Source organism: Paramormyrops kingsleyae, chromosome 10, assembly GCF_048594095.1.
Source record: "Paramormyrops kingsleyae isolate MSU_618 chromosome 10, PKINGS_0.4, whole genome shotgun sequence".
Lineage (NCBI taxonomy): Eukaryota > Metazoa > Chordata > Actinopteri > Osteoglossiformes > Mormyridae > Paramormyrops > Paramormyrops kingsleyae.
Window position 1 is genome coordinate 26,037,947 of NC_132806.1, and position 25,327 is coordinate 26,063,273.

The 25,327-nt window shown below is 44.8% G+C and overlaps 1 protein-coding gene across 2 annotated transcripts; it reads right to left on the reverse strand.

Annotated features, from left to right (window-relative positions):
• Window positions 1-75: 75 nt before the first annotated feature.
• Window positions 76-23,688, reverse strand: arrb2b (arrestin, beta 2b). Of its 2 annotated transcripts, XM_072717591.1 has the most exons (16): window positions 23,515-23,688; window positions 17,216-17,311; window positions 14,134-14,164; window positions 13,437-13,497; window positions 12,867-12,911; window positions 12,503-12,699; window positions 12,115-12,174; window positions 11,273-11,340; window positions 10,711-10,846; window positions 10,538-10,622; window positions 8,536-8,608; window positions 7,480-7,617; window positions 7,108-7,191; window positions 6,212-6,288; window positions 5,987-6,041; window positions 76-4,930 (listed from the first exon to the last, which is right to left on the reverse strand). In XM_072717591.1, the coding sequence occupies exons 1-16, from the start codon at window positions 23,535-23,537 to the stop codon at window positions 4,831-4,833; spliced, it is 1,329 nt and encodes a 442-aa protein (XP_072573692.1). In that variant the 5' UTR covers window positions 23,538-23,688; the 3' UTR covers window positions 76-4,830. The 2 variants fall into 2 exon arrangements, with proteins under 2 accessions (XP_072573692.1, XP_023672183.1); XM_023816415.2 differs by lacking the exon at window positions 17,216-17,311 and having other exon boundaries at window positions 23,515-23,687.
• Between the last annotated feature and the right edge of the window lie 1,639 nt (window positions 23,689-25,327).

Consider the following 25,327-nt stretch of genomic DNA (forward strand, 5'->3'; position numbering starts at 1 on the left):
AAGTTCTTTCGTGGCAAAAACTAACAATGGTAGTCTTTTTTGAGAAATAACCATAAAGCTGACTCTGAGCCACAGTGAAAATAAGTAACATAACAGTATGTTTTACTTTGACAAAAACAGTCAGCAATGGCATGCCTCCCGCCATTATTGACCATCAACAACCAGAGGGGTGCTAAAGCATCCTCAGGAGTCCTACTTCCAACACTACTGTGAGGGATAATCATTAGTAAAACTAATGATCAATGGATTAGCCTAAGGGAATAAGACACATTCTCAACTGATACCTGAGAATGGCATGACTGTAGAGGGTCTGAGGGGAAGTTTAATTTGTTTCATCGTGCCTCTACTGGTCTACTTAAAAAATACTTACAGAACACTCCATCCCTCACAAATAGTAATTTAGTGGATTAAAGACTATAGAATTTGCACCAAATCCAGAAAAATGCTTCTGGTAGCTTTTCACTCCTCTTTGATCTTTAGTCTGTAGTGGACCTAACTCCTCCCAGGCCAACCAGGTATGGGTTTGCTATAGTTGTACTCAACACATGAGCACATGAGAATCTCAAAGAGGTGCACAAAATTGACAAAAGCAAATCACATCATATACACAGATATATTCCACAGGCTGAATTAAGGAACACAAATTTAGCTACTGAAGAAATATACAACTACAGATGACAAATATCGGTGCTCTCCATTGTTGACTCCACCAAGACAAGACCAGGCAATGGTGTACACAGAACAGTTTAATGCAGATGGAAGGCACTTGTAGATTATAGTAATTGACTCTCTGGTTTTTAAATTTTTAGCAATGGCACTAATTGCACCAATGGGGGATAAATTGTTTTCCATTTTAGGGCTAGAGAGGTTTGTTCCTACTGCCAACTATGACATGACATGCAAACTGACAGCCTTGAAAAGATGTCAGGTATGAGCAGCGATTTCCAGTCTCTAGCCATTTGGAGTGAAATCTTACATAAGAAGTTTTTCTTTCTTTACAACTGCCATCAGATGATGGACCGGATATCAGCTACTAAAGTTTCATTTCTATCATCACTCAAGGGTACAAAACTGAACTTTTCTCACCTTATTTCATCTTTAGGACTAAATGACATCCGACTGTCTTATATAACTTATCCAGGCAGGGCTGAAGTGAATTTGGAGTCTATCTTAGGATGCATAGGGCATGAAACAGAGCACATGCTGATCAGTATGTAGCAGAGTCCTTCACAGGGCACACACATATACAAGTAAAGAGTAAAGGGCGATTCAGAGTGTCTTCCATTCAGTTGCAAACCCACACGAACACACAGGGGAGCAGCTTATGTAGATCTCACATAAGTGGTGTTAGGTCAAGGTTTTTTGCATATACACTGGTGGTAAAAACAAAACACACCTCACAAGTAAGAGCACACAAAATTAAACACAGACAATTTTGTACGTTAAGATTTTTTCTTTAGACATTTTCTAAAATGCAGTACAAAATAAGGAGGCGACATAAATTTTCCCATGTTTGTCGTTTTTAAAAAACTACTTTTTCCATTTTTGTTCATATTCTTTGACTAAAATAACATATTGCTTTTACAGTTTCTTGGTTTTCTTAATATCAATATAGTTTCTAATTATACTTTATCAGTGATTAAATTACCAGGTAGTAGTTAGACTTCTTTTTTCCCTCTCTCCTTACTCAGGTTTAGTAGTAGTAACTTAAATTGTTCCCCTGAATAAAATAAAATCAGATGAGTTTTACAAAGTGACAGGATTGCTTGTGTCTTCTTAGCAGTTGAGGCTGACAAGTACAAAGATTTACAAAAACAAGCTGAAATGGTTTACAGACAAAATGAGTCAAAACTGCAACCCGATCAAAAGCCCAAAATGTCCGCGCTTTTAGTCAGGTAATCATCCCCCATCACCAACCACCAACACTTTTGCCCCCATAGTAACACAGTGGGAACGCCATACAGTATCGCTGGAGCAGCGCGCAAATGCGGTGCGGGCTGGCATGTAAGTTTGCACACATGTACAGCTAACGTGCAAACCGCATATGGACATGAACAAAGGCGTCAAATGCTGTTAAAACAGCAGACAGTTCTGTTGGGTTACATCAGTGCATGTTTCCACAAAGTTTTATTAGCTGTCAGACACTTTCTCTATTATCCATAAAGCATTAACACCATCCAAGAGGTGAAACGCAACTGAGCATTGTTTTAATTTCTTTCTAAACAAATTGAGATGTCCAAAATGTGCCCATGCTTTTGAAAGAAAAAATGCTGGACAGAGGATGATATTAAAGCTTTATAAATGTATAATTCTTACAGAAAATGACAATATGATCACTGAACATGATGTGGTCAATTGTTTAGATTCGCATTCAACTGTAAACCTGCTACGCTAAGTATGCTTAATATTCACCATGCGAGTGGCTAAACTCTTAGGTTGAACTGAATTGAAGTTTAGTGAGTGTAATCGAGATGCATATTGTCATTTTAAATTCTTGTAATGACAGAAAACATAAAATGACGAAAATAAATTGAAAAACCTTGCCTTACAAGTTCATCACCCACGTATTTAATTGGCTAAAGTTTAACCAACCCATGGAAAATTAAACAAAACTGACTGACAGTAGCTTGCATGGTTTTGTCCTAACAGCTCCCTCAGGCATGATTACGAAAGTGGTCCGAAGCAAAAAAAAAAATCTTCTGGGGCATGAATTGCAGCTAATACCATTTTAGCAAACTGCTGGGGATCGATCAGTCCAACTCTTTCAAGAAAGGAGGGAAAAAAAAAAAGCTTCTTGCATTCGTCCTTACGTCAAGATGATAACACCTGTACTTAGAGTTTCTGTGTGACACCCCATGCACACCTAGCCAAGGTCCCAGAATTCTGGCACCAGTGTGGTCCCCCCCCCCCCCCCCAGAGGTAAGTCCCAGCAGGATGGACGGAGGTAGGAACCTGCTGGCTACTGCACTCTGCATGACTGCTGTGAGCTACACGCCACACTCTCTTAGACTGCAGGATTCCATACACAGAACTGGACTCTGCAGAGGTCAGACCAGCCTTACTTTAAACTTTAATAAAATACACTACCTGTGAACATACAGAAGGGATATTCAGGTTAGTTCATTCTATCCTTTAATAAAAAATAAAATTCTAAAAATTAAAAAAATGGCACCTTTTGTACATCTCTGGTTGTTATAATAGTAATGTAATAAAATTAAAATACATAACAATGACAACAATAAAAGATCTATTTCCCCTCTAAGCTTAAACTTGCGCTCTATTCAGATCCGATTGTTTGCCATAAGATGCATAAGATCGTAAGAGTCAAATCTAAAAACTGCCTACAAAACCCTGAAATGAACCACCGACTGTACTTTTGCTTCCAGGCACCTTTGCGGCAACATGGAGCCCAGAGTCAGGAAGCACCTATACTCAAAACAGCCCTCTCCCATCAAAATCCATCATATACAGATTTATTATACAGCAGCAACTACTCCTCACTCCTGCAAAAAAAAAAGAAAAAAAAAAAGTAAAAATAAAAACCATTTCATTAAGAGTCGTGAAGTGTGGTACAGTGATACACTCCAGGCTGACATGAGGGCAGGCTTACAGAGCGCTACATCACTAACTTGAATGAACTGGATCGATTCTTACTGACGTAAGGGATGGGGTTCTGCTGATTCACTCGTGCATAAATTCACAGCCCTCGTCTCCTTACCATTTTGCAGTGTCTGGATGCGGCTGTGGGAATGCCTCTGCTCAGTAGGAGACAGATCTCATTGTGCATACAGGTGGTCTTTTCATCGGAGCCGTTAGCATATCACCGAGGGCCGATTGAAACGTCAAAGCAGAACTTGTATTAAAACATCAGCCTTTCTTGGAGCTGCTTCATTTTGGCAACGTCCCACCGCATCCAAATCAGGGTAAGAAAAGGAAAACGACACAGCGTTGACATTCACGGCGCCACGGTCATTCGGGAAAAGCACAGAAACCTTGAAGCCCAACTGCGTGCGTGCATGTGCCCGTTGCGCTTGTGTTTTGAAGTCCGCGCGGGATCTGGCATGTTGGCGCCTGCCTCAACCCACGCGCCACGCAAGTACACAGACGTCCTGTAAAGTTACAGGGTAAAAGTGGTTGGTATAAAAATACGAGGACAATTTGTCGTTTTGCGGTCTCACATACACGTCTCTTGCTTTGATTATGTTGAGCTATTAAAAAAAAAAAAAAAAGCAACTCTATACATTAAGTGAGCGGTAAGTAAGTACAGCAGGTATACAGCAGCACACATTTGCCAGACTGCGCACCTGCAATGCGAAAACAGTGATTACATCAAAATGTGGTCTTGGAGTTAAGTTTATGTTAAGGTTAATGAGATAATGTGCAATAACATAAACTGAAAACTTGTATTCCACATTAGTGACTATGTAAAAAAATAAATAAACCAACCCATGTTCTTACACTGGAGTAACATCATGCTTATCATGTAATGACATAGGTATAAATTTCCCACTTAATATGAAGCAGGACATAGAAAAACAAAATGAAAAGAACATGATTTCATCTGACCCAATGGCCCCAGTGTTTTCACTTGCCAATAATGGTCACAGGACCCACATTGTTCCTCTCCATCTCTCTGACACGGTCACTGGTGCAAAGGCCAACCGATCAGCAAAAGTTGTCACAGAAGCAAGAAGGGTTAGAGAGAGGAGAAGGAGCTTTAAAAAATAGACCACACCCACTCTATCTCATTGGCCCACTGGTCTTGCCTATGTCTATACACCCCCACCCCCACCCCCCCACTGGCCCACTGCCCTGCAGGGGGAGGGACCCTCAGCAGAAGTGGTCGTCCTCGTCCTTGTCGTCCTTCATTCCTTTCAGCCGGAGGCGGGCGAAGTCCTCAAACACAAAGTCATCGTCCTGAGAGAAGTTGCTGAGAGAGAGAGAGAGAGAGAGCGAGAGAGCGAGAGAGAGAGAAGCGATTATTATTGCTGGTTGTGCAAACACAGGGTGGTGATGAGCCTGTTGTTGCAATGATACTCCTAATACAGTATCAGTCAAAAGTCTGGACACACCTACTGAAAATCAACAACCCTAAGCAATCCTCTAGATTATGTAGAAAGTATCATCTTGCGAACAAGGAAAGAGATGGAGTGCTGTGACAGCTGACCTGGCCCCAATAATCCCCCAATCTGAACCCTACAGAGGTGCTTTGGGATGAACTGGATTGAAGAGTAAGACCAAGGCAGCCAACTTGGGTCCGGAACTTCTGGAATCTCCTTCAGCACTGTTGGAGAAGCATTCCAGGTGGCTACATCTGGAAGCTGGCTGAAGGAATGCCAGGAATCAGCAGTGCTGTCATCGAAGGAAAAGTGGGATATTTTGAAGAGTCTAAAATATTAGATAATTCTGAAATGCGGAACACATCTCGTGGTTGTTGCAATATTTTATATGTATTACTTCATTACTTTTATTAGAAGTTAGCAGAGAAATTCAGAAAAAGGCATTAAAAGCAGGTGTGTCCAGATTTTTGACTGGTACTGTACTTTGAAGATGATATCCATCCTATGACGCATCATTAAAAGCTGGTTCATGAAGGCGAAAGGCACCACAGTCCGGATCAGCACCCTCACGGCAGGCAGCAGCTGAGGTCCAACATCCCAGACGACTGAGACCTCAGATCCACCTCAGATTCAGGACTGACTTAAACTTCTCTGATCCAGCTCATGATCCATAGCAACCAGTCTATGATTACCTCAAGACCAGTCAAGCACATTCGACTTATCTTGTTTCAGTTAGAGACCTTCTACGAAATTAAAACTTCACTTTTGATAAGCGAGCCTAGGTGTCTGCATTATCAACTCCATTATCTAGTGATTTATACATCATAAACATTTTTTTGCATGTGGCTGGGAATGGTATGAACAAGCTTTGTGTAGCAGTGGAGTAGAGTAGTGGGAGAGGTCACACAGAAATGGAGGATGCTTACTTTGTCTCAAACTCTATCAGGTTGGTGTCCACTGGGGCATCCTGCTCTGGCACAGCTGTAGGGAAAAAACAATGACCTTATTTCCTGTGAGCTGCTTTTGGTAGCAGGAAGATGTGGTTCAGCATTCTCACAATCACAGCTCAAAGTCCACACATTTCTGCTGCTAGATACTGTTTTTTTGCATCTCCACACACTGGCGAGTACAGGCATGGAGAAGTCACCTACCTGACTGAGGTCTGGAGCTGGGCTGGTCTGTAGGTTTGGGGTGCATCAAGACGAAGGGCAGCTCCACAGACACGTCGCTTGAAGGACGACACACAAATGTTAATCTGCAACCTCGCTAACATGGGAACAGAAGGTGACTGTGGTTTTACAAGCTCACCTTGTCACAATGTGGACTTTTTGATGCAGTACGCCTTTTACACAGTGCTAAGTATGTACGTGAGATGATCAGTTACAGAAGCCTAGTCAGCAAACCATTTTGTGGGAATATTCATTTGCATGGCAAAAATACAAAACATACGTGAAAACACTTTATGCACATTAATCTGTGGGTGTCTAGGAACAGCTTTGACTTTCAACACCAGACTGGACGGTCATCACACCATGATCTAATAGCATTCATAACCATCTGGGAGTTTAGCTCCATCAGAAGGGGGAGGGCGGGGGGGCAATTACTACACTGATGAAAGTTGAGCCCAGAATCGATTTCTGGCAAAAGGCTTCTAGTGTTGCACTGCTCAGCTTTGTGGTGGAGGACTGTCGAACATATTTCATGTAAATGGTCGGGCTCTTTGAGAATGTTAAAAAATTAATTTATATTTCTAAATAAAGGGAAGCTAATATAAACACAAGGATAAGTACCATCGATTGTCTCTTGCTAAAAAGAAACTGCTAGCTAGCCTTGAATGCTGTAACCCCAATGCGCTTGACCCAAATAACTTCAGCGGTTTCTTTCATTTCAGCATAAACTGAAATGGGCACACGCAAAAAAGCTTTCAGTCTGAAACTGTCAATTAACCTAACAAAACAATTAAAAACACTGATATAAAAACCACATTTGGTGTAAAACTCAGAATGTACACCATACTCAATGTGTTCAGGCAGACAGAAAGACTCACCCTCCACGGGACACGACCAGCTTGACTTTGACCCGGTAAGATACCAGGATCCCCAGAACCTCCTTGTTGGACACATCTTTCACACTGTGGATGGTAGGCAAAGTCACATGGGCATCCAGGAGTGTCTACAGGGTACACTCTTTGGTTATAGCTAAACCATGAACCTGGGTAGTGGTTAGTTGGGTAATTATTATTAAATTGTTCTGGCTGGCTGCACAAATAATTAATTTTAGTTTTCTTCTGACCACATTTATGAGGACTCTGAACAATGGTGAAGAGTGAGTGACCACATGGCTAGAAAAGAGGTCTTTAAATTCTCATGTATTGCTTGTAATGTAACGTGACATCACTCTCTCGTGCTGTCAGACTCACATGGTGCTTGAGGCCAGATTGGTGTCCTCGTGTTTCAACTTGCCATCCAGAGCCAGACCCCTCTTCTCACGGTTGTTGCTCAGCGTGGGGGTGAGGGTGTACACTTTGCAGAAGGTGGAACTGGGGGACACCTGGTCACTGTGAACGGCGGTATGGCAGAGACGCACAGATGCTTATATGTACACAAATGCCACAAAATCCATAGGCACACATACGGCTTCCTGTCTCAGCATGAATGTTGTATTAAAAAAAAAAAAAGAATGGAAGGAACCTTTTTTTTTTTTTTAATTACAAAACCCTTCCTGTTCTTCAGAGAGTGCGGAAGCAGGTATAAAGGAATCAAGCTAGAGGAGGGATTCCAGGCTGACAAGGAAAAAAAGCAACATAGGCAGGAACTGCAAGGAAGTATGGAAACCCAAAGGGCCCAAACTCAGGGACAACTGCTCCTTAAGGGGACGGGGGAGGGGCATATATGAATACAGCCCAGGGATAATGCTCAGAGCAAAGTCATTTTAAATGCAACATGCCCAGTGTACTGGAGGGAGGTTGTATATTAAACAGTACATTTGGTGTTTGGGTTTCATTCAGTGTTTGGATACAAGCCTATGGATCAGTGTATGGGGATTATTTGGAATCTGAGTTTATCAGTGGGAGTAATTTGGGGTACTCCAATCTACCATTCTATAACCAGTGGTGCTGGAAAGATCTCTTATGACATAGCAGAAGCAGAAGCCTGAGCCACTGACTAGTACAGATGATGGAAATTATGAAAGGGAGGGGGCCCAATTGACTGCCCAACAGTGGCATAAAAATAGCTAGAAAATTGAGGCAGCTTATTGGCTGAGCTAAAATGGTCATTGTAAATGGCTCTGTGCTTGGTACTGAATGGTAGCCATTAAAATCTTGGACACAACCAACTTTTTTTTTTTTTTTTTTTAAAGGTGAGATGGACAGAAGGGGAGGACAGTTAGGAGGAGAGGACACAGCCAAGGGACAGAGGAGGCGGAAGGAGCAGTGGAGACAGGATGAAGACTGAGGAGGACAGGAGGTACTCACTCTGCCTCAACCTGCGCCACAGGGCACTTGTACTGCGCAGTGCTGAACAGGCAGATGTCAGCGTACTGCCGCACTGGGGAGAGAAAGGGGGCAGGGGTGGGGTGCGGGTTACCAGGGCTGGGAATGCCACACACGCACACGTACGCACACGCACGCACACACACGCGCACACACACGCACGCACGCATACACACGCACACACACACCTCCTGTCCATCTAAGTCCATTTTCATTTGTACGGGGGCTCAGCCCTCAGACACACACACACACACTCAGAGGCAAAAATTAACCCGTGTGGAATTTACAAGTCAGAAAAGTCAACCGCAACAGAAAAGGGGATGTGGAATCAGTAGACACAGAGATAAACAGCCTTGCACAATCTTAAGAAAACAAGTTAGAAATTAGACATTTCACAACAGCATGTGACAGACCCAGAAATGAGGCTTGCATGGCCGCTCGCAATATCCTGTACATGAACATAGGAAGTCGCGCAGAAATGCGGCATTGGTTTTTCTTCTCTTCCTTTTTTTTTTTTTTTTTTTTTTTTTTAAACTTTTGTCCTGTCCGGCAGCTTTAGCAAGCAGAATCATGGTCTGAATGCACTGCTGTGCCAAAAATGTTTGCTTTACCATGAGGGGCTCTATAAACTCTGTAGAGGCCCTTCATGTCGATTGATTTCTTTTATTTATTTATTTATTTCATTTTTAACACGTGAAATATTGCAGTGGCTGAGCTGGCCGAAGAGGAGGGACAGATTAGGATGGGGGGAAAAAAATAAAAATAAAAATAAAAATGAACCCGATATGAGTAAAGTAGAGAACACGATACACAATCTCCAATTTGCTGCACCTGTAAAGGAGGGAAGGAAAAAAAAGGCCAAAGATCAACAGCATCTGAAAGAAGTGCAGAAATGGATAAATTCATGAACACAAACAAAAATAAAAAATGAATTAAGTAACACTGCTATACAAACATACCAAATTGTTGTGTGTGCTTGGAGGGGTGCGTGCAAGTATGTACATGCGTGCTCAACTGTGTAGGCGAGGTGTTCAACATGTTTTCAACATGGAATGTACTAAATAGCGAGGGTGGGAGGCTGCAACCACACCCCACAGGAGCCAGAGGTCGGCGGAGACAGGCCCAGGACGTCCGCAGCCCCCGAAGAGCACGGAGGAGCCGGGGCCCCACGTCCCAATGACAGCCGCACTGTCAGTGGCACTGCTTTCACTGCTACTGGATGTATGTACAGGCATCTTGGGAAAACACGGCACTTAGAGAGGACCCGATTAGAGCAGCCGCTCTTGTAATAAAGAACGGTATTCAAGGATCAGGTAGATGAGAAAGACACGCAAGGCTGCATGGTCAAAGAGACACAGAGTGACGGCGGTAGATGTTCTCAGATATGCTCCAAGTCTGGCCCAGAGTCCCGGGGAGCTTCACGTCGTCTCACTTCGGTTTTCTGCCTCGGCAGTGAGCAGTAAATTGCTGACAATCTGCAGTTAAAGGGGTCCTAACACTTAATGGCCTTTTTGATTCGCCATGGGGAAGGGAGGTGGGGGCTGGGGTGGGGGGGAGAGGTGGTGAATATAACTGAAGGCCCACTTAGACACTCTCTCTCTCTCTCTCTCTCTCTCACACTCACACTCACGGTAAACATATCCTTATGGGGACCGCTCATTCATTTCAATGGGAAAAATGCTAACGCTAACTATGACAACCTTAACCCCTACCCTACCCTAACCATAACCATAAGTAACCAAACAAAATACAAGAGTTTTTGCATTTTTTGTTTTTTCATAGCAGTCACCGATTTTTATAAAACAGAGTTTTCCCTTATGGGGACCAGGAAACCGGTATAAAAAAACAGATATTTATCACATTATGGGGACATTGTGTCTCCATAAGGATAGGTAAACCCACTCTCTCTCACTCACACACACACATACACACACAAACACACACAAACACAAACACAGAAACAAACACAGAAACGCTTCCTTACCGGAGATTTTGACTCGTTTGACAGTTTTGGTGGAGTTGTTAGTGACGTGGACGTTCACGCTGATTGGCTCCCCATGGTAGTAGAGCTGGTTGATGGAAAGACACGACCTGAGAAAATGCCCCCAGACACAGGCGGGCACGGCACAGGCGTTCGGTAAACACGAATCACGTTACCTCCTTGTCCAGAGAGGCCTCAAGGTGCAGGGAGCGGTCAGACATGAGGAAGCTGCGCGTGGTCTCTGCCGTGGGCTGAGGGCCGGGTATCTCCGGGGCATACTGCACCTTCCTGATAACCAGCCTCACAGAGTTCCTGCAACAAGAGCGCATGAACGCACACACACACACCAGCGTAAGCGTAACCTTATTTTTCACTTTGATGTTTCTGGAGAGACACATTTAACTGAATAAGCAATAAATCAGGCCAGGAGTTTGGGTAGGAACTGATTCTATTGAAAGCAGGTTTGCTCTTGTATGGATGCACACAAATGCAAATTCATGCATCCAGCGTACTCGTGCATGCGCTTGTATATGTACAAATACAGATGCACGCAGCACAGAAACAGAACAGAACCCGAACTTCCCCCATACTCATGCGTAATTCATAAAACTTAACATTTTAAAGACATTTTAAAAAGCAACCCCCCAGGTAAATGCAGCCTGGCTTTCCCACACCCCCCCCCCCCCTAATTTCCATTGTATTTCCACTACCGTAAGAGCAGGAACAGAAATTGCCCACCTTTTGTGGATCTTCTCCTCCACTGATTTGGCACAGAAGGCTCTGACTTCAAAGTCCACACCACAGGCCTGGGGGCACCGAGCAGCAAATCGCAGGTGTGAGCGAAGCGGAGGACCAGGGAAACCCGTAGCAGGACATGTGGTGTGTGTGACAGCCCATGGTGTGTGAAGCATGAGGGTTTGGCAATATCAAAAAAAAGATATACATTCTACAACACTGTGCGAAAGTCTTAGTCAAAAGGAAATGTTCACAGCTATTTATCTAAGTAGTAAAGGTATGTGCACTCAGAACAAAAACACAATTTAACATTAGAACATATGAGAATTAAGAGTATCACAACAAAAACTAACAAGAATTTCCTCTGTTCCCCAAAAATTTACTGAAAACATGTTGGATGGTTAGATCAACACTGCTTCAGTTCCCAAACCTCTCCACAGGAGCAGCCCCAGCCATTCCGTGTATTTGCTACATTTCACATCCAGCGCAATTACTTAATCAATTTAATTCATTTAAGAAAGTCCGTGTGGTATGGATTAGCCATACGAGAAGGGGTACGGGTCGAGTCAAAAGAAACATATAGGTGTACTGGATCGTCGTTGCAAATACTGGGGTGATTGTATGTAGGTTTTGAAATGACTAAGCTGACACACTTTGACAGACACATCATCATAGTTTTACACCAAAATGAAAATCAATTGGGCATCATTATCTTAGGAAACCTCACACTTTCGCACAGTACTGTACACAAAACCCAGCACACTAATTCCAGGTAACTGTGCCATCGCCCTCCATGTCCAGGTGTGCGTGACGTATGTAAGTGTGCGCAGACTGCATCCAATTACCTTGCCTGTGTCCTCAGGTCCAGGCTGCAGAGTGACGGAGCAGGGCAAGTTCTGGGGAATCTGGGACAGAGAGACACAAGGGTGAGTCCGCCGCTCACAGAACATCCGCGCACGCGCGACACAAGCCTGGCTGACGCGCAACCGAACATCCAGCTTCGGTTAATGACGTTCATACCCGCATAACACAAGTGATGCGAGCTAGTCGGCAGAGCGTGGGTATGACAGTACCGCACGTCATGAGCGGGAAGCACAGGGCGTAACAGAAATGGATGTTTCGCTTGTTTAGGATCTGATAGCATGGCTGAAGAGGATGGAGACCACACGTTGTGGTGGGGGGGTGGGGGGAGGTGAAGTGCAGGTGCAAGTCTGTGGGACGGCAGAGACTCACAGTGAAGTAGAAGGGATAGGCGTGCTGGCCAAGCTTCTTCAGCAACCTCTCCTGAAGACGGCTGTAGGGCTTCCGCTCCTCGGGCAGAGGTGGGTAGGCCTGGAAGGTGGAGATGTACAGGTCCTTCCTGAAGGACAGGCCCAGCACGTCCAGGTCCTCGCGGCCGTACCGGAACGCACAGGTCAGCGTCACGAACACTGGGGTGGGGGGCAGGGGGAGCAGGAGAAACGCAGGGGAAGAGGGCAACGGGAGCGGGAGAGAGTCAGCCTATTTCTGGCGAACCGTGAACGACACCGATGAAGGAGAAGAAGAAAAAACAGGACTGGTCCTGTTTGGCGTAGAAATCGGGAAGTAAGCATCATACCTTTTCTGTCTTTCAGGTATTCCGGATCGATCAGCAGCACGCCATCTGTGGAAGACGGGAGACTCTGAACGGCTAAGACCGGATACGCGGGCACCAGGTGCTTTGGGTAATCGTGAGCCTGAAGGCACACGACGGGTAAAGCAGGGCAACCTCCTCATCCCTACCGATTCACTCTATCCCAGCTGTGTTTGGCAAATAAGCTCCTTCTAGTGAAAGTTCCCCGCGGGAAGGTTCCCAGCGTTTCTCGGTGAGGTTCAGTGGGAGGCCTTCGGCTCGCACCATTCGCTGTTACCGTATGAGCGATCGTGAAAGCTGGCAGTTCCCCAATGCTAAACACCTCATGGCCCTCATTAGTGAGGTTTCTAACTCCATCCCCCCACCTCATACGTCTGCTGGGACCCATCTCCATGGCAAGGCAGAGGCAGTTCTAAGGTTGGATTTTAGTCAGACAACAAACATCGATGGTGTTTCCTTACAATACGGATCACATTGACCAGTGGTGGCCCAGTTATTGCCCCGAATAAGCAGTGACCCGGCAATCCTGCCGTCAAGCCCCAGTCAGAAACTTACCAACTGGGTCCACATGGTCCAGATGGTCGACAAAGTCTCTCTTGCCCAGGTAGACCGTTAGCTGTAGAGGAAGAGACACCATCACTGGTCTGAGAAGGTAATGCAAACAGACTAACTCATCCACAGCTATATCCAACCCAGTTACCCCACTGTGACTCCACACTGACCCCAAGACTCTCCACTCCCTTCCTGAAGGCAACAGTGCTGAGCTTCATGTCGCAGCGTATGTCGTCCATGGACAAAGCACCATCCATCACCCTCTCTCTCACACGGGCACACACACGGGCAGCAGAGGGAAGGCAAAGGTGTACAGAGCAGGAGAACACAACAGGAAAACAAAGACAGGGGTGCATACACGTGTGCAAACACACGCTCAAAAGCACACCAAGCACGGGAAATAAGGGAACGGAGAAGAAAACAAACAGGAGAGCGAAAAAAAAACAAAAAAATAAGCTAGCAGAGAGAAAACCAGAGAGAGAAAGCGTGGTTGGATATCCACAAATCTGTTTCTTCATCCAGAAGGAAAGAGGAAGTGGGAAAGAGGAGGGAGACCGACAGACCCACAGGAATGAATCTGTCCATGGAGACGCAGACACGCTGCCATGCCTTCTGCTGAAGGCGTGTGAACTGAAAGCCACACACACACACACACACACACACACACACACAAACAGACAGAAAACAAGTATATTAGTACCTTGCAGTTGGGGCTAGACTTCTTGAAGACTCTGTAAGAAAGAACACGTGTGTAAATTGAAGCAAGAGGAGTTTCCATGGTAATCATTCAGCCATTGCTACTGCGCCACAATATGCTCCTCCCGGGTAAAAACGTCAGTGCATATGAAACTAATAACCAGAGAGCCCCACTGCCATTTTAGGACAAAACAGGGCAGAGAAACAAAGGGTTGCTGCTGGGATATCACTCCGGGCATGCTCCTATCTAAGGGCAGGTATCGAAACAAACCAATACAAACGAACCACCACCCCGGCCCCACGTATGGTCCAACAGGGCTGGACAAAAGGACAGAACAGTGGGACGGAAAGAACCAAATACGAGGGTGTGGACGGCCGGCAGGGCGAAGAGAGGGAGAGTGAGAGAAGAGGATAAAAACTCTGTTACACGTATCACTATACTGTAAGTCTCATCTTGGGTCATTCATAAGAGCGAAAGCTGTGGGGGGGAAACAGAGAGCTGGGGGAGTCACAATGACGAGCAGAGTCAGCAGCAGCCAGCAACAGGAAAATGAACAGGCGGGCTGACAGTGAGATGGAGCGTGATAAGTCAGGCTCTTCCTGTCTGTCACCAAGGCCGCAGGACCCTCTATATCCGCAAAGGATTCTTGCCACCAATCACAAACCTTGGTCAGGTGGCTGACAGCTCACGGGCAAAGCTGACACAGGATTTTACGTTTAATGAGGGACTCCCCTCCCTCCAATCATAAACATAAATCCCTAATGCTTAACACCCCCCCACAAACAGTTGATAGTACTAGTTGTAAATCTCCTTAAGATGACTAAGAATCACACCCTCAGGCAGTCAAACCCTCGCCGCGCCTCACACCACACGCGACGTCCCTCACGCTAACGCAGCTGGACGAATGGACCGGCAGCTTGTGCCCCGACTCCGCAGGCCCAAATGACACCACATGGCTCAGTCCGAGACCAGCCAATCAAATCAAGTCGTCACAAAGTGCTTTGAAAAATACTTTCTGGAGGTAATCAAATTTTAAAACAATAAATCCAATTTGCCAATAAGGAGAATTAAACTTGACCGACCCATTCCAAGAAGACTGAAGTAATACACTTGTCTCAAATTGTACAAGCCGCAAACACAACGGCAAAGTGCATTACGTTACATTTAGTTGCTTGGTAGATGGTTTTATCAAAAGCAACTTGTGCATTTACACAATTGGATATATTACTAAAGCAATCCAAGCTAAATACCACGGTCAAGCTATGTAGCATGTCCTTAATCACTGCACTACCTGCTGTCCTGCCCTACTGAAGTGTTCGGAAGGCCTTCCACATTGCCTGGTGACACCGTGTTTGAGGTCATGGTTGAAGAAGAGGGGGAGGGAGGGGGGGAGGGAAGGCACACAGAGAGCAGTCAGGGTGCGGATCATTTCCCAGGATGTCAAAGGTCAATTTACAACTGACATATAAACAGCAACACGACGTGTGCACTTGGGGTGTGATGAGGGTGCTGAAACGTGCCAAGCAGGAGCACCGATTCGCATATGGAAGATGCACGGCTGATGGGCCTCCCACGCACAACGGGTTTTTACAGCAGCAGTCGACCGGCTTCTCACGAGTCAGCAGCAATGTGGCGACTGACGTTCCGGACTTAATCAGAGCCCAGCCGGCTCTGAACCCATTGTACTCAAGTTATAACTCGGCTAAAAAGGCATGCAACCAAATAGGTTTCATTTAGTTGTCATGACAGCTAAATGGGGCTTTATCCTGTTGCTATGGGAACACAAAGAGCAGGCAGAATTATGTTTATTTTACTCAAACTATGCCGGGATGCAAACCATGCTGGTCCTTTAATCACAGTGACACCTGCTTGCTGACATCTACCCTGCTAATGGTCCCAACATTCACACTTATTGACTGACTGACTAATAGAGAGCCAGAAACATTCACAGAACAGAATCGTTGTACCCAGTTTCACCATAGGGATGAACAGAGTAGTCACATATCCCATCTGACCCTCTATGAAAGACATGGAGACACACACGTACATACAGAGAGCAAGTTATGGAGTCAGAGTGTAGGACCAGCCAGTGTCAAGCACCCTTGGTGCAGTTAAGATTGATTTGATTACTGCCAACCGTGGGATTTGAACCCACAACCTTTCAGACACCGCTCTCCTATATGCTGATCTGCACGCTACACATTTGTATACAGTGTAAGGTTTTAGTGTCATGCTCTCTTTCTCTCTCTCTCTCACACAAACACACACGCACACAAAAGCTCCACCTTTCACAGTTTATGCAAACATACAAGTAAAAAAAGATCTCTGCAGCTATGCATATTCACCAGGTTCCTCTGTCCATGTTCCAGGAAATTGCTTTAAAAAGACACGCATGATTCATCGGAAAGGCAGTTCAGCATCACTGCTTCCTAGCAGCGCGGTCTTGGGGCTAGAGCCCATCTGACCGTCGTGCCTCCCCTGCCCAGCATGTGCTGGCTTAATGCGGAGCTTCTGCTTGGCACAGTCTATCACAGGCTCCTGCGTGCACACGCTCGCGGTCCACAAAGACCTGCATGCTCCAGCACAAAGCTCAGGGGCCAATTGGCAGCTTCAGTCCACCTCCTCTATGTTACCATTGTTCCTCAGGTGCTTTAAATGGCCTCTATCTGATTTACTATTCAGAAAGTTACCAGTGGGGAAACCACTTCAGGAATACAGGGGCAAGGCTATGTAATGGGGGGGGGGGGGGGGGGGGGGCTTTGCAGAGCCCACAGGATTATGGGACATTTCAGAATGTAGGCTTTCATCAAAGTATATGCTGGAGACCTGGAGGAAATGCACGCAATCAGCAATCAGGGTGTGTGTGACAGACAGCAATGAAGCCCTCTGCTATTTCAATACATCACTCGTGACAGAATAAATGGAAGAGAGCGTGTGAACAGGGACGGGCCGTTCCCGCTACCTGACTCACTAGTGAACGTGAAGCTCTGACACAGACATGACCCTGACTGCTTTTCTCCCCCTCCCCCATCTTCGTTTTACATGCAGCGATCGAACCACGACAGCATGCAACTACGGAAAGCACCTGAAGGCCTGGGAACTGGGTTTAGCCACACTGTCGGCAGGTGATGCGTCAGGAGGAGATTCCCAGTCGCCTGCACCGAAACCAACCAGTTTGCCCCTGGTGAGACAACGTAGCAGAGTGGGTTCAAATCAACACAACTGATGGAACAGAAAGCCTGACAGTTCCACACAGCTATGAATGTGTGTGTAGGTACGTGTGAGCACCCGGCACTGCGGCCACACCTGATGCCCTGCCCCCCCAAACCTTCCTAACTTTAACACTGCATTTAACACCTCACACAAACATTTAAACAAAATCCCACTCGTGTGACACTCCTACTTCCACCGAGTCGATGATCCAACGTGCTGATGTTAGTTGATTGCGCACAAGTTTGAAATCCAGCAAGGGTCAACGTGGAAATATTACAAACATAGATTAAACATTGCTTATTTGTGACTTTAATAAACATTTGAAATAAACATTTAGCAGATGGGAATGGGGCCAGACGACCAAGTCACACACTGCTTTTTAGAAAAATGGCCTGTTTTTATTAATGGGCATCAGCAGATGCTGGTGACAAGCGGACTTACTTTTCACAAAAGGGTTCACAGATCACTAAACATGCACATACATACAATATACACAGGCACTATATGTGTGTGGATATAAAAATGCGTGTATGTGTATTATATGTACGTATGTATGCATATGTTGTTATCTCCGTTTGTGTGTAATTACACACCCACACACATACGCAGGCAGTGTAGAGGGTGCAAACTGGTAATCTGGCTCTGAAATGAACTGCTTCCTCTTGCCCTCACTCTTGTTTTTCTCTCTATAGCCAGGAAATGAAAGGATGTTGGAATCTGCAGAGTGTTTGAGGATGGGGGGGGGCAGAAAGCCCCCCCCCCACAGACTATAATCACCAAAACCTGACCAATCTACAGTACTCAAGATAATTCAATTCAAATCACCAACAAAAGGGCAGAAGAATGTTTACCGTAAAAAAAAAAAATCACCGGTGATATTTATGCACAAAAAACATGCATAAAAAACAGATGACAGGTGTAAATATTTTGTTTCTGTTCTGCAGGCTGGAATGAAGACATCAGTCTTAGTTATTGGACCATGTGTAACGAGACTAAAAATTGCAGCTATTTGCAGTTAATAAATAAGCAAGCAAATAAAAATAATAACGACAGAGCTGGACACAGAAAGGGGTGGGGACCCCCCCTGGGAAACAGCAGTAACCAGCCTGGTGAAAAGGGTGGATGACTAGATTTGGGAAAGGGGGGCGACGGCAACCTGGGCCACTCCCATGGACGCAGTGAATGCGATGCAATGCAATAACAACGACCGGGGGGGGGGGCTTTCCTGCACTTTTGCAGAACAATCAGAATCTAAGCCATCTCTCACTTCCTTTAGCCACCATGAGGAAGCCCAGCCTTGCCTCCCCCAATGCTAACTGTGCAGGCCCCTCCCAAGGTCATTTGCTCTTTTAGTGGCACATTGTATCAAAGGTCTCCCCTCAAAACGGGTCAGCCCAGAAAGCCCAGGCTCATCATCTCCGCGGCTCCCCTCACGTCAGCCGGGGCTCCGCCCTCCTCCCGACTCCTCGGTGGCCGGTGCCGCTTTTGCGGGGCCAGGTTTGCTAAGCTAGTGCACCCTGCCACCTCCTCCACGCTGCTAACCACTGAAACACACTCACCGAAACTCAGGAAGTTGAAATTCGAAGTCCGTATGTTACTGTCCACCCACCCCCACCCCACCCAGGCTTGGCAGAAGGACCCCGGTTAACATCGAGCGTCACGCTAAGCCTCTGCAAGAGACCGAGGCTCCCGCAGATGCCACTTTGATGGCTTCCCATAAGATGACAGCGGTTTGACACCTGACATACAGCTCCACTAAAACCAAAAAAAAAGAAAAAAACCTTTCCGCTGCAGATGAATTACAGAGTTATAGTACAACAGATAGTGGGGCCTTTACTCAAACTACTTTTTTAGCCTTTTGTTTTTACAGTGACATCACTGTGTCAGCACTATGCAATGTAAGGGCGGAGCATTTTCAGCACTGAAAAAAACTCAAGCCCTTCTTTAACATTCACCTTATAGTATCGTTCTGCTCATGACGGAAGACTGCAAGACAACATGAATACAAAAAGCTGTTTTTTTTTTCGGGGGGGGGGGGGGGGGGGTCAGGTCGTGTGATGTCCCTCGACGAAGAGTCAAGGCAGGAGGTGCTTGTGCAGTCATGCTGGAGTCACACTTCCTCTATTCTGCTTGCTCACTTCCTGCCCCGGTCGTGAGCCTTTCTGTTCGAGGAAGTGGCTGCATGCGCACATGCGTGCGTCCTCATATACACGTACGGGGATGCTGATACACACAGATACTGACGCTTCAGTTCCCCCCCCACCCCCACCCCACCGCTTAGGGAAATACACTCTGGGGAATGGGCTTTAAAAAAGGGAAAGAAAAAGCAAGTTCATAAAGTCAGGGGAAGAGATGTGCAGGCAAAACATGATGAAAGCAGAGGCTTGCAGAAAGATGCTCATGCACACACTACAGATAATGCATAGGGGTTACATCAGGCAGTAAAACCAAGATTCTATCAAATTCATGGTGACCCAGAGGCAGGGGGGTTACATATAGAGCCTGATTGCTTGTTTGAGTCTAAGCAGCACACTAAGCTAAGTCCACACTTCGACAAGCTCCACAAAGCACTTTCCATCACAAAGAAATAAGGTTCTCACCTGACCTGAAGGTCTAAGTATTGGATTTGAATAGGGAAAGGACGTCAAAGCTGAGCTAGTCAGGACACACAAATTGATACAGAGACTATATTATTATATGCAGTCAAATAGCCGAACTGCCGACTGCAAAGCAAGCATGAAGAGTATGCAAACATTCTGATATAAATGTAAACCAAATGCGCAAGGACACGGAAAGACGAAGGACAGAAAGAGCCATGGTTTTGGTCAGGAGAGGAAACCCTGATTCACAACCGGCCGGAGGCGTAGGGAGAATTACTGAGGTATCCGCCCAGAAACTCATTACAGCTTCCTGTCTGTTGTCTCTGGCATCACATGCAAGTATAGACTATGGGAATTTAGGCAGCTAACAATTTATTGGAGCCATTCAGGTTAAGTACTTAGCTCAGCGTAAAACAATAGTGGGGATCCAGGTGCTTAAGTCCAGCTACACCAGGTAAGGGAATATATGATCCCATTAACTCACCCTCAGGCCTTTAAAGGTAGGAATTCCTGGCCCAAGATGCATTGGCCATTGCAACGGGACCAACAGACAATCAGGAAACATAGTTGGGAGACTGCAGAACTGAGGCAGACAGTACAACCTATCTAAACCAAGAAAACAAGCTATCAGGATTGGATTAGATTTTGGTTCAACGCAAAGAGAGAGCATTATCACACTGTGGCAAGCCAACACGCTTCAGTTTAAAGGGGTCACAGGTCATGGTGTTGACCACCTAAGGAGTTACCAGTGCAGGGGCAAGGCAAGATAAATAAATAAACAAACAGTAGTCATTGGTTGCCAGGCAACCAAAATACAGCTCTTTGCCTGTACAACCAAAGCAGGTACAAAGCCCATCTCTGGCCCGTGTGCAGGGGCAGGAACTCCCAAGACTCTGGCTAATTACAGCACTTGGATCACTTTTCATTAGGTCCCTATGTAGAAGCACCGCTACATTTCACAACCCGCTGAAATTGCACTGCAGCCAAACACCTCCAACGGTGCCCCCCCCAGCCCTACAGAGGGTAGGCCTCAGTGGGACCAATCCCTCATACTAATATAGCCGCTCTACCTGCACGTTTCTTGTTTAAATCAACCTGTACAGGTATGCAGGAACCTGGGCAGCCCCACAAGACAGATTAATCACGTGACTACATTACAACAATGTATTAGGAAACAACAATACAAGACAAGCACTGGAAGTATGTAAAAACAATAGCCAGAACTCTCCCCATCCGTGTCCTCTAACAAAGGTTATTGTAGGACAAAAGAATCAACAAATACCCTCTGATCTTGTTAAAACAATAGGCTGGAGGAATGTACAGGTTAATAAATTAATAAATGATCCTCAGTTATTTGCTTAATTCCTACTCTGGAGGAAAAGAAAAGCTTCACAAGAAGGATTTCAGGGAAATGAGCTGAGCACTAGGCTGAAAAACCCTAACAAGCACACAGCAGCTCAACTTAAGCGTTATTATTTGTCTGCTCGTTATTTACAGATTGCGATGCTCAAACTATATCTACATTCTACATCCATCCAATCATTCCACCCATCTATCCATCTTCTATATCTCTTCCACAGCACGAGGTTACGGTATGGCTGACGTTTATTTCTACAGTATCTGAAATTAATACAACAGCTTGAGTTAACAGTTTTTTTTTTTATAAGTCTCCACCTTAAATGTGTGGTATGAGAAACTCCAGTGCCAAACCGTATCAAATGCGGAATGTTTCCGTCCACAGCGACCCAAGTGGTCTCATCTAGCCGGCAAATGTCACTTTGCATCGTCTCTCTCAAGGCCCTGGATGGAGGGGATACCCCTGAGCAGGGGCGACCAGATCAGCCAGCTCACTGCAGCCTCATGCTAAAATACTGAACCTGAAAAAAGAAATACAGCTGACACAATGAGGGTGAGGACAAAAACACAAGCAGGTGATGGGCATACAAGTAAACATGAACAGGAAGTTGAGAAGTTGAGTATTTCGGACTTCATTGCAAGGTGCTAAACACACACACGCAGAGCGAAACCCAACCCCGCTAGCAGCAGCACTGCCACAACCATGACACCAGCGTATACAGCATCGCCGAGACAGTCCATCTGTAGAAGGAAGAGGAGAGTGCAGAATCTCTCCCGCCAAAGTGACAAGTGTGTGTGTCACCCAAATGTGAGGGCATACCTTCAGCCACTGTGGGATGGTTTATACATTCTGTTGCCCAACACCACCCCCTTCCAAAAGCCTCACAGTGCAGTGTACCAGGGCCGACTTATGCAGAAGAGATGCTTTATTACAAAAGACGTCCCACGTTGAACAACGAAAAAAAACTATGTGTATTGTAAAAACAAACCTCAGTGAATCTGAAAACTACGCTAACACACACACACACACACACAAAAAAAATAGACGTTTCCCAAGGTTAAACTTTTTCCGGCATCTGGCTTACAAATGTCATGAAGCCACAGAGCAAAAGCATATTGCAAAACTAGCTGCAAAATAAGGCATCGTTGCCTGATTAAGTCCTCCATTAAGATAAGAAATGCTGATGCAACTCAGTCTAATATTATGTAGTTCTAATCCAGTATTAAAACTTACTTTTAAATAAATAATTTAGGGTCAGTAGGTAGCGCTTAAGCAACTGGACCTGTGACCAAAACCTGTGCGCACACAAAGTTTTAAATGTCATTTGCTTCGGTAGACACGCACGCATATCACAAAAGGGATCACTATAAAAATAAAATGCTGCATGCATTCTCGATAAGCTTCTTATGAAGAATACTTGCAAAATCTGAGCTACAATACAGATAAATATAAATGTGATGTGTAGTGAGTAGCCCGGTATGAGCATGCACGGAAAATGGCATGGTAACGAAACAGTGAGAACCGACATCTGAACGAATACGGTCATATCTAGCCCATCGACGACACTGGCTGCCTTGTCAGAAATAATAATTGGCCAGCTACTGGGCTATAATGACATTTGGCGATTTGATCTGAGCTGACGAGATGTGGCCGACGGCACGGTGTTTCGGGAGCGTAGATAGAAATCAAGATCAGAAATTAAGAGCAAAATCACCCCTGACTTGTGCTGTGTTATTGTTGGTTTCAGCTGCAAAGGACCCTGGCAAAGCCACCCCTAACACGGCACATACGTATTTTACCGATCCTTGTTACAGGCAGATTAGACTACGGGGAAGCGGAGTAGCTACTAGGACTTGATATAGATACTAAATTATTGTAATGTACGAGTTGTCGTAAGCACCGAACATTGCCGCCTACGGGAGGACGATTCAGCGCACACATATCACCGCGTTCAGCTCGCTCACTGGGCATCGTTTACCCCACCCTTCACGAACAACTAATCCGCCAGATAATGATAAATCACCCCGGTGGTTATTTATTTACGGTATATGTTATAGTTCGCAGTACAAACAAGCTTAGTCAAACACTTCCAACTCCACCCTTCCAGCTTTGCCTTAATGCATGCGAGATGACAGTAACTAGCTAGCCAGTTATGCGTCGCTTTGATAAGGAAAACGGAACGAAACTAGCAAACTGAAAGCTTAAAAAAATTACCTGGTCCCCGCCTTGTCACCCATCTCCACGGAGCGCTCAGTATGCAGGTATTATGTATCTCACTGGCTATTAGTTCGATAGCGCGTACCACCTCCCTCGTACTACCACTCGTCAGGTCGGCCTCCGTAGTCTTGTTCGCTCTCTCTCGCAAGCTGGTTTCCGCAGCCAAGGGGCGGAAGCCAGCCGCTTGTCAGCCACAGCGCACGGGGGGCGGGGCTAGTACATAAGATTGACGTGGCTTTCAACCAATTCTTAAACGTAAATTACGTGCGTCATCGAATGGTTATAAATTCCACCCACCCTACTCCTGGGAAAACCAATTAAAAGCATATTTTAGAAAAACAATGAATTTGCTGCTAATTGATGAGCGTGACACCAAATCACGGTCTCTGATTTGTTTTGCGTACATCAAACAGCCAATCAGAATGGCGCTGGATTGGTGTGTGATGTCTCTTTTTTTGGTGCGTCTGAAAAATTCTGATGAGCGTAACAAAACGCAGAACGTTTAGTCAGTGCGACAGCTCTCTGCAAGCACGCTTGTCGCGGCATTCTGTGCGCTAGTTTTTAGCCTAATTACATTTTTTTTCAGCTGTCGAATTGTTAAATGCAAAATATTTTTCAAGTAATGTATCGTATACGTTAACTGAAGACTTGGTTCAATTCACCGGTAGGGTTCGGCAAAAATGTTCCTAGAAATATACGCAATAGTTGACTAGTTGCTTTAACGTATGTTAATTTTTCTCTTTAAATGGTGTTCATTATAAATAAATGTTGGCTTAATCAACAATTCATGTCTTATAACACTTAATTCACATATGAATGACTAATCTAAATAAATTAAATTCTATTAAACATTCACAAATCTAATTTGACTGCAACATTTTATTTATTTAACACAAGTAAATATTCTGGTAACTGACTTTAATCGTACGACTCATTCAGTAAGCTTAATTACGAGATGCGCTTTGACCACAAACAAGTCTACGCATCAGTGCCGTGAGGACCAGAGTTGGGAAAATGATTATTATAGTGTGTAATGATTCAAATACGACATTATTTAACATCTTAGTCCATGTGACTGATAATGAGAACATAATTTTCATTGAAATGTGTGTTGGAATCGCACCATTTCGTGAGTATTTGTAAATATTAGAGATAGGGCAGAATTACACGTCAAAGGAAATACGAGAGAATGAAGACAAAATATATTCTTTAAACATTTTTGCACCATCTGGTGGCAGAATCAATTTATTACCGATAGTCTAATTCACTCCATTAGTATTGATAAATCAATCTGAAGTGCTTCTCACAACTGGCGAATGCAAGCATATAATGTGCAGTATTAACTTGTGTTTTAGTTGCAGATGAAATCTTCAAACAGTTTTCCTCGGTTCACCAAAGAAACGATATTTTATAACTTCCATTTACTGCAATGAAAATCTGTTTTAATGAAACAGCTAAATTTTGTGTTCATAAAGTTCACCATTATTTAAACTTTTATAAAGTAAAAGTGAAGCTCACAAATTAATGAAAATAGCAAAAGCTAACACAATGTTACATCTGATACAGTAGTTACAAACAATGCAAGTGGGCAATCTTATCAAGAAAGGGCTGTTAGGTATGTGGGTTTTCACTGCAACTCCCTAATTATATTACTAATTAGAGGACTGATTGGCTGAAGAGTAATCAACAGTAATTTTACCTGACCCTCATTTGAGAACTGTTATCACTATAACAATTCCTATACTGTACAAATATATTCGACATAGATCATTTTACTATACTTATATCTCATATATATTTACACAAAAGA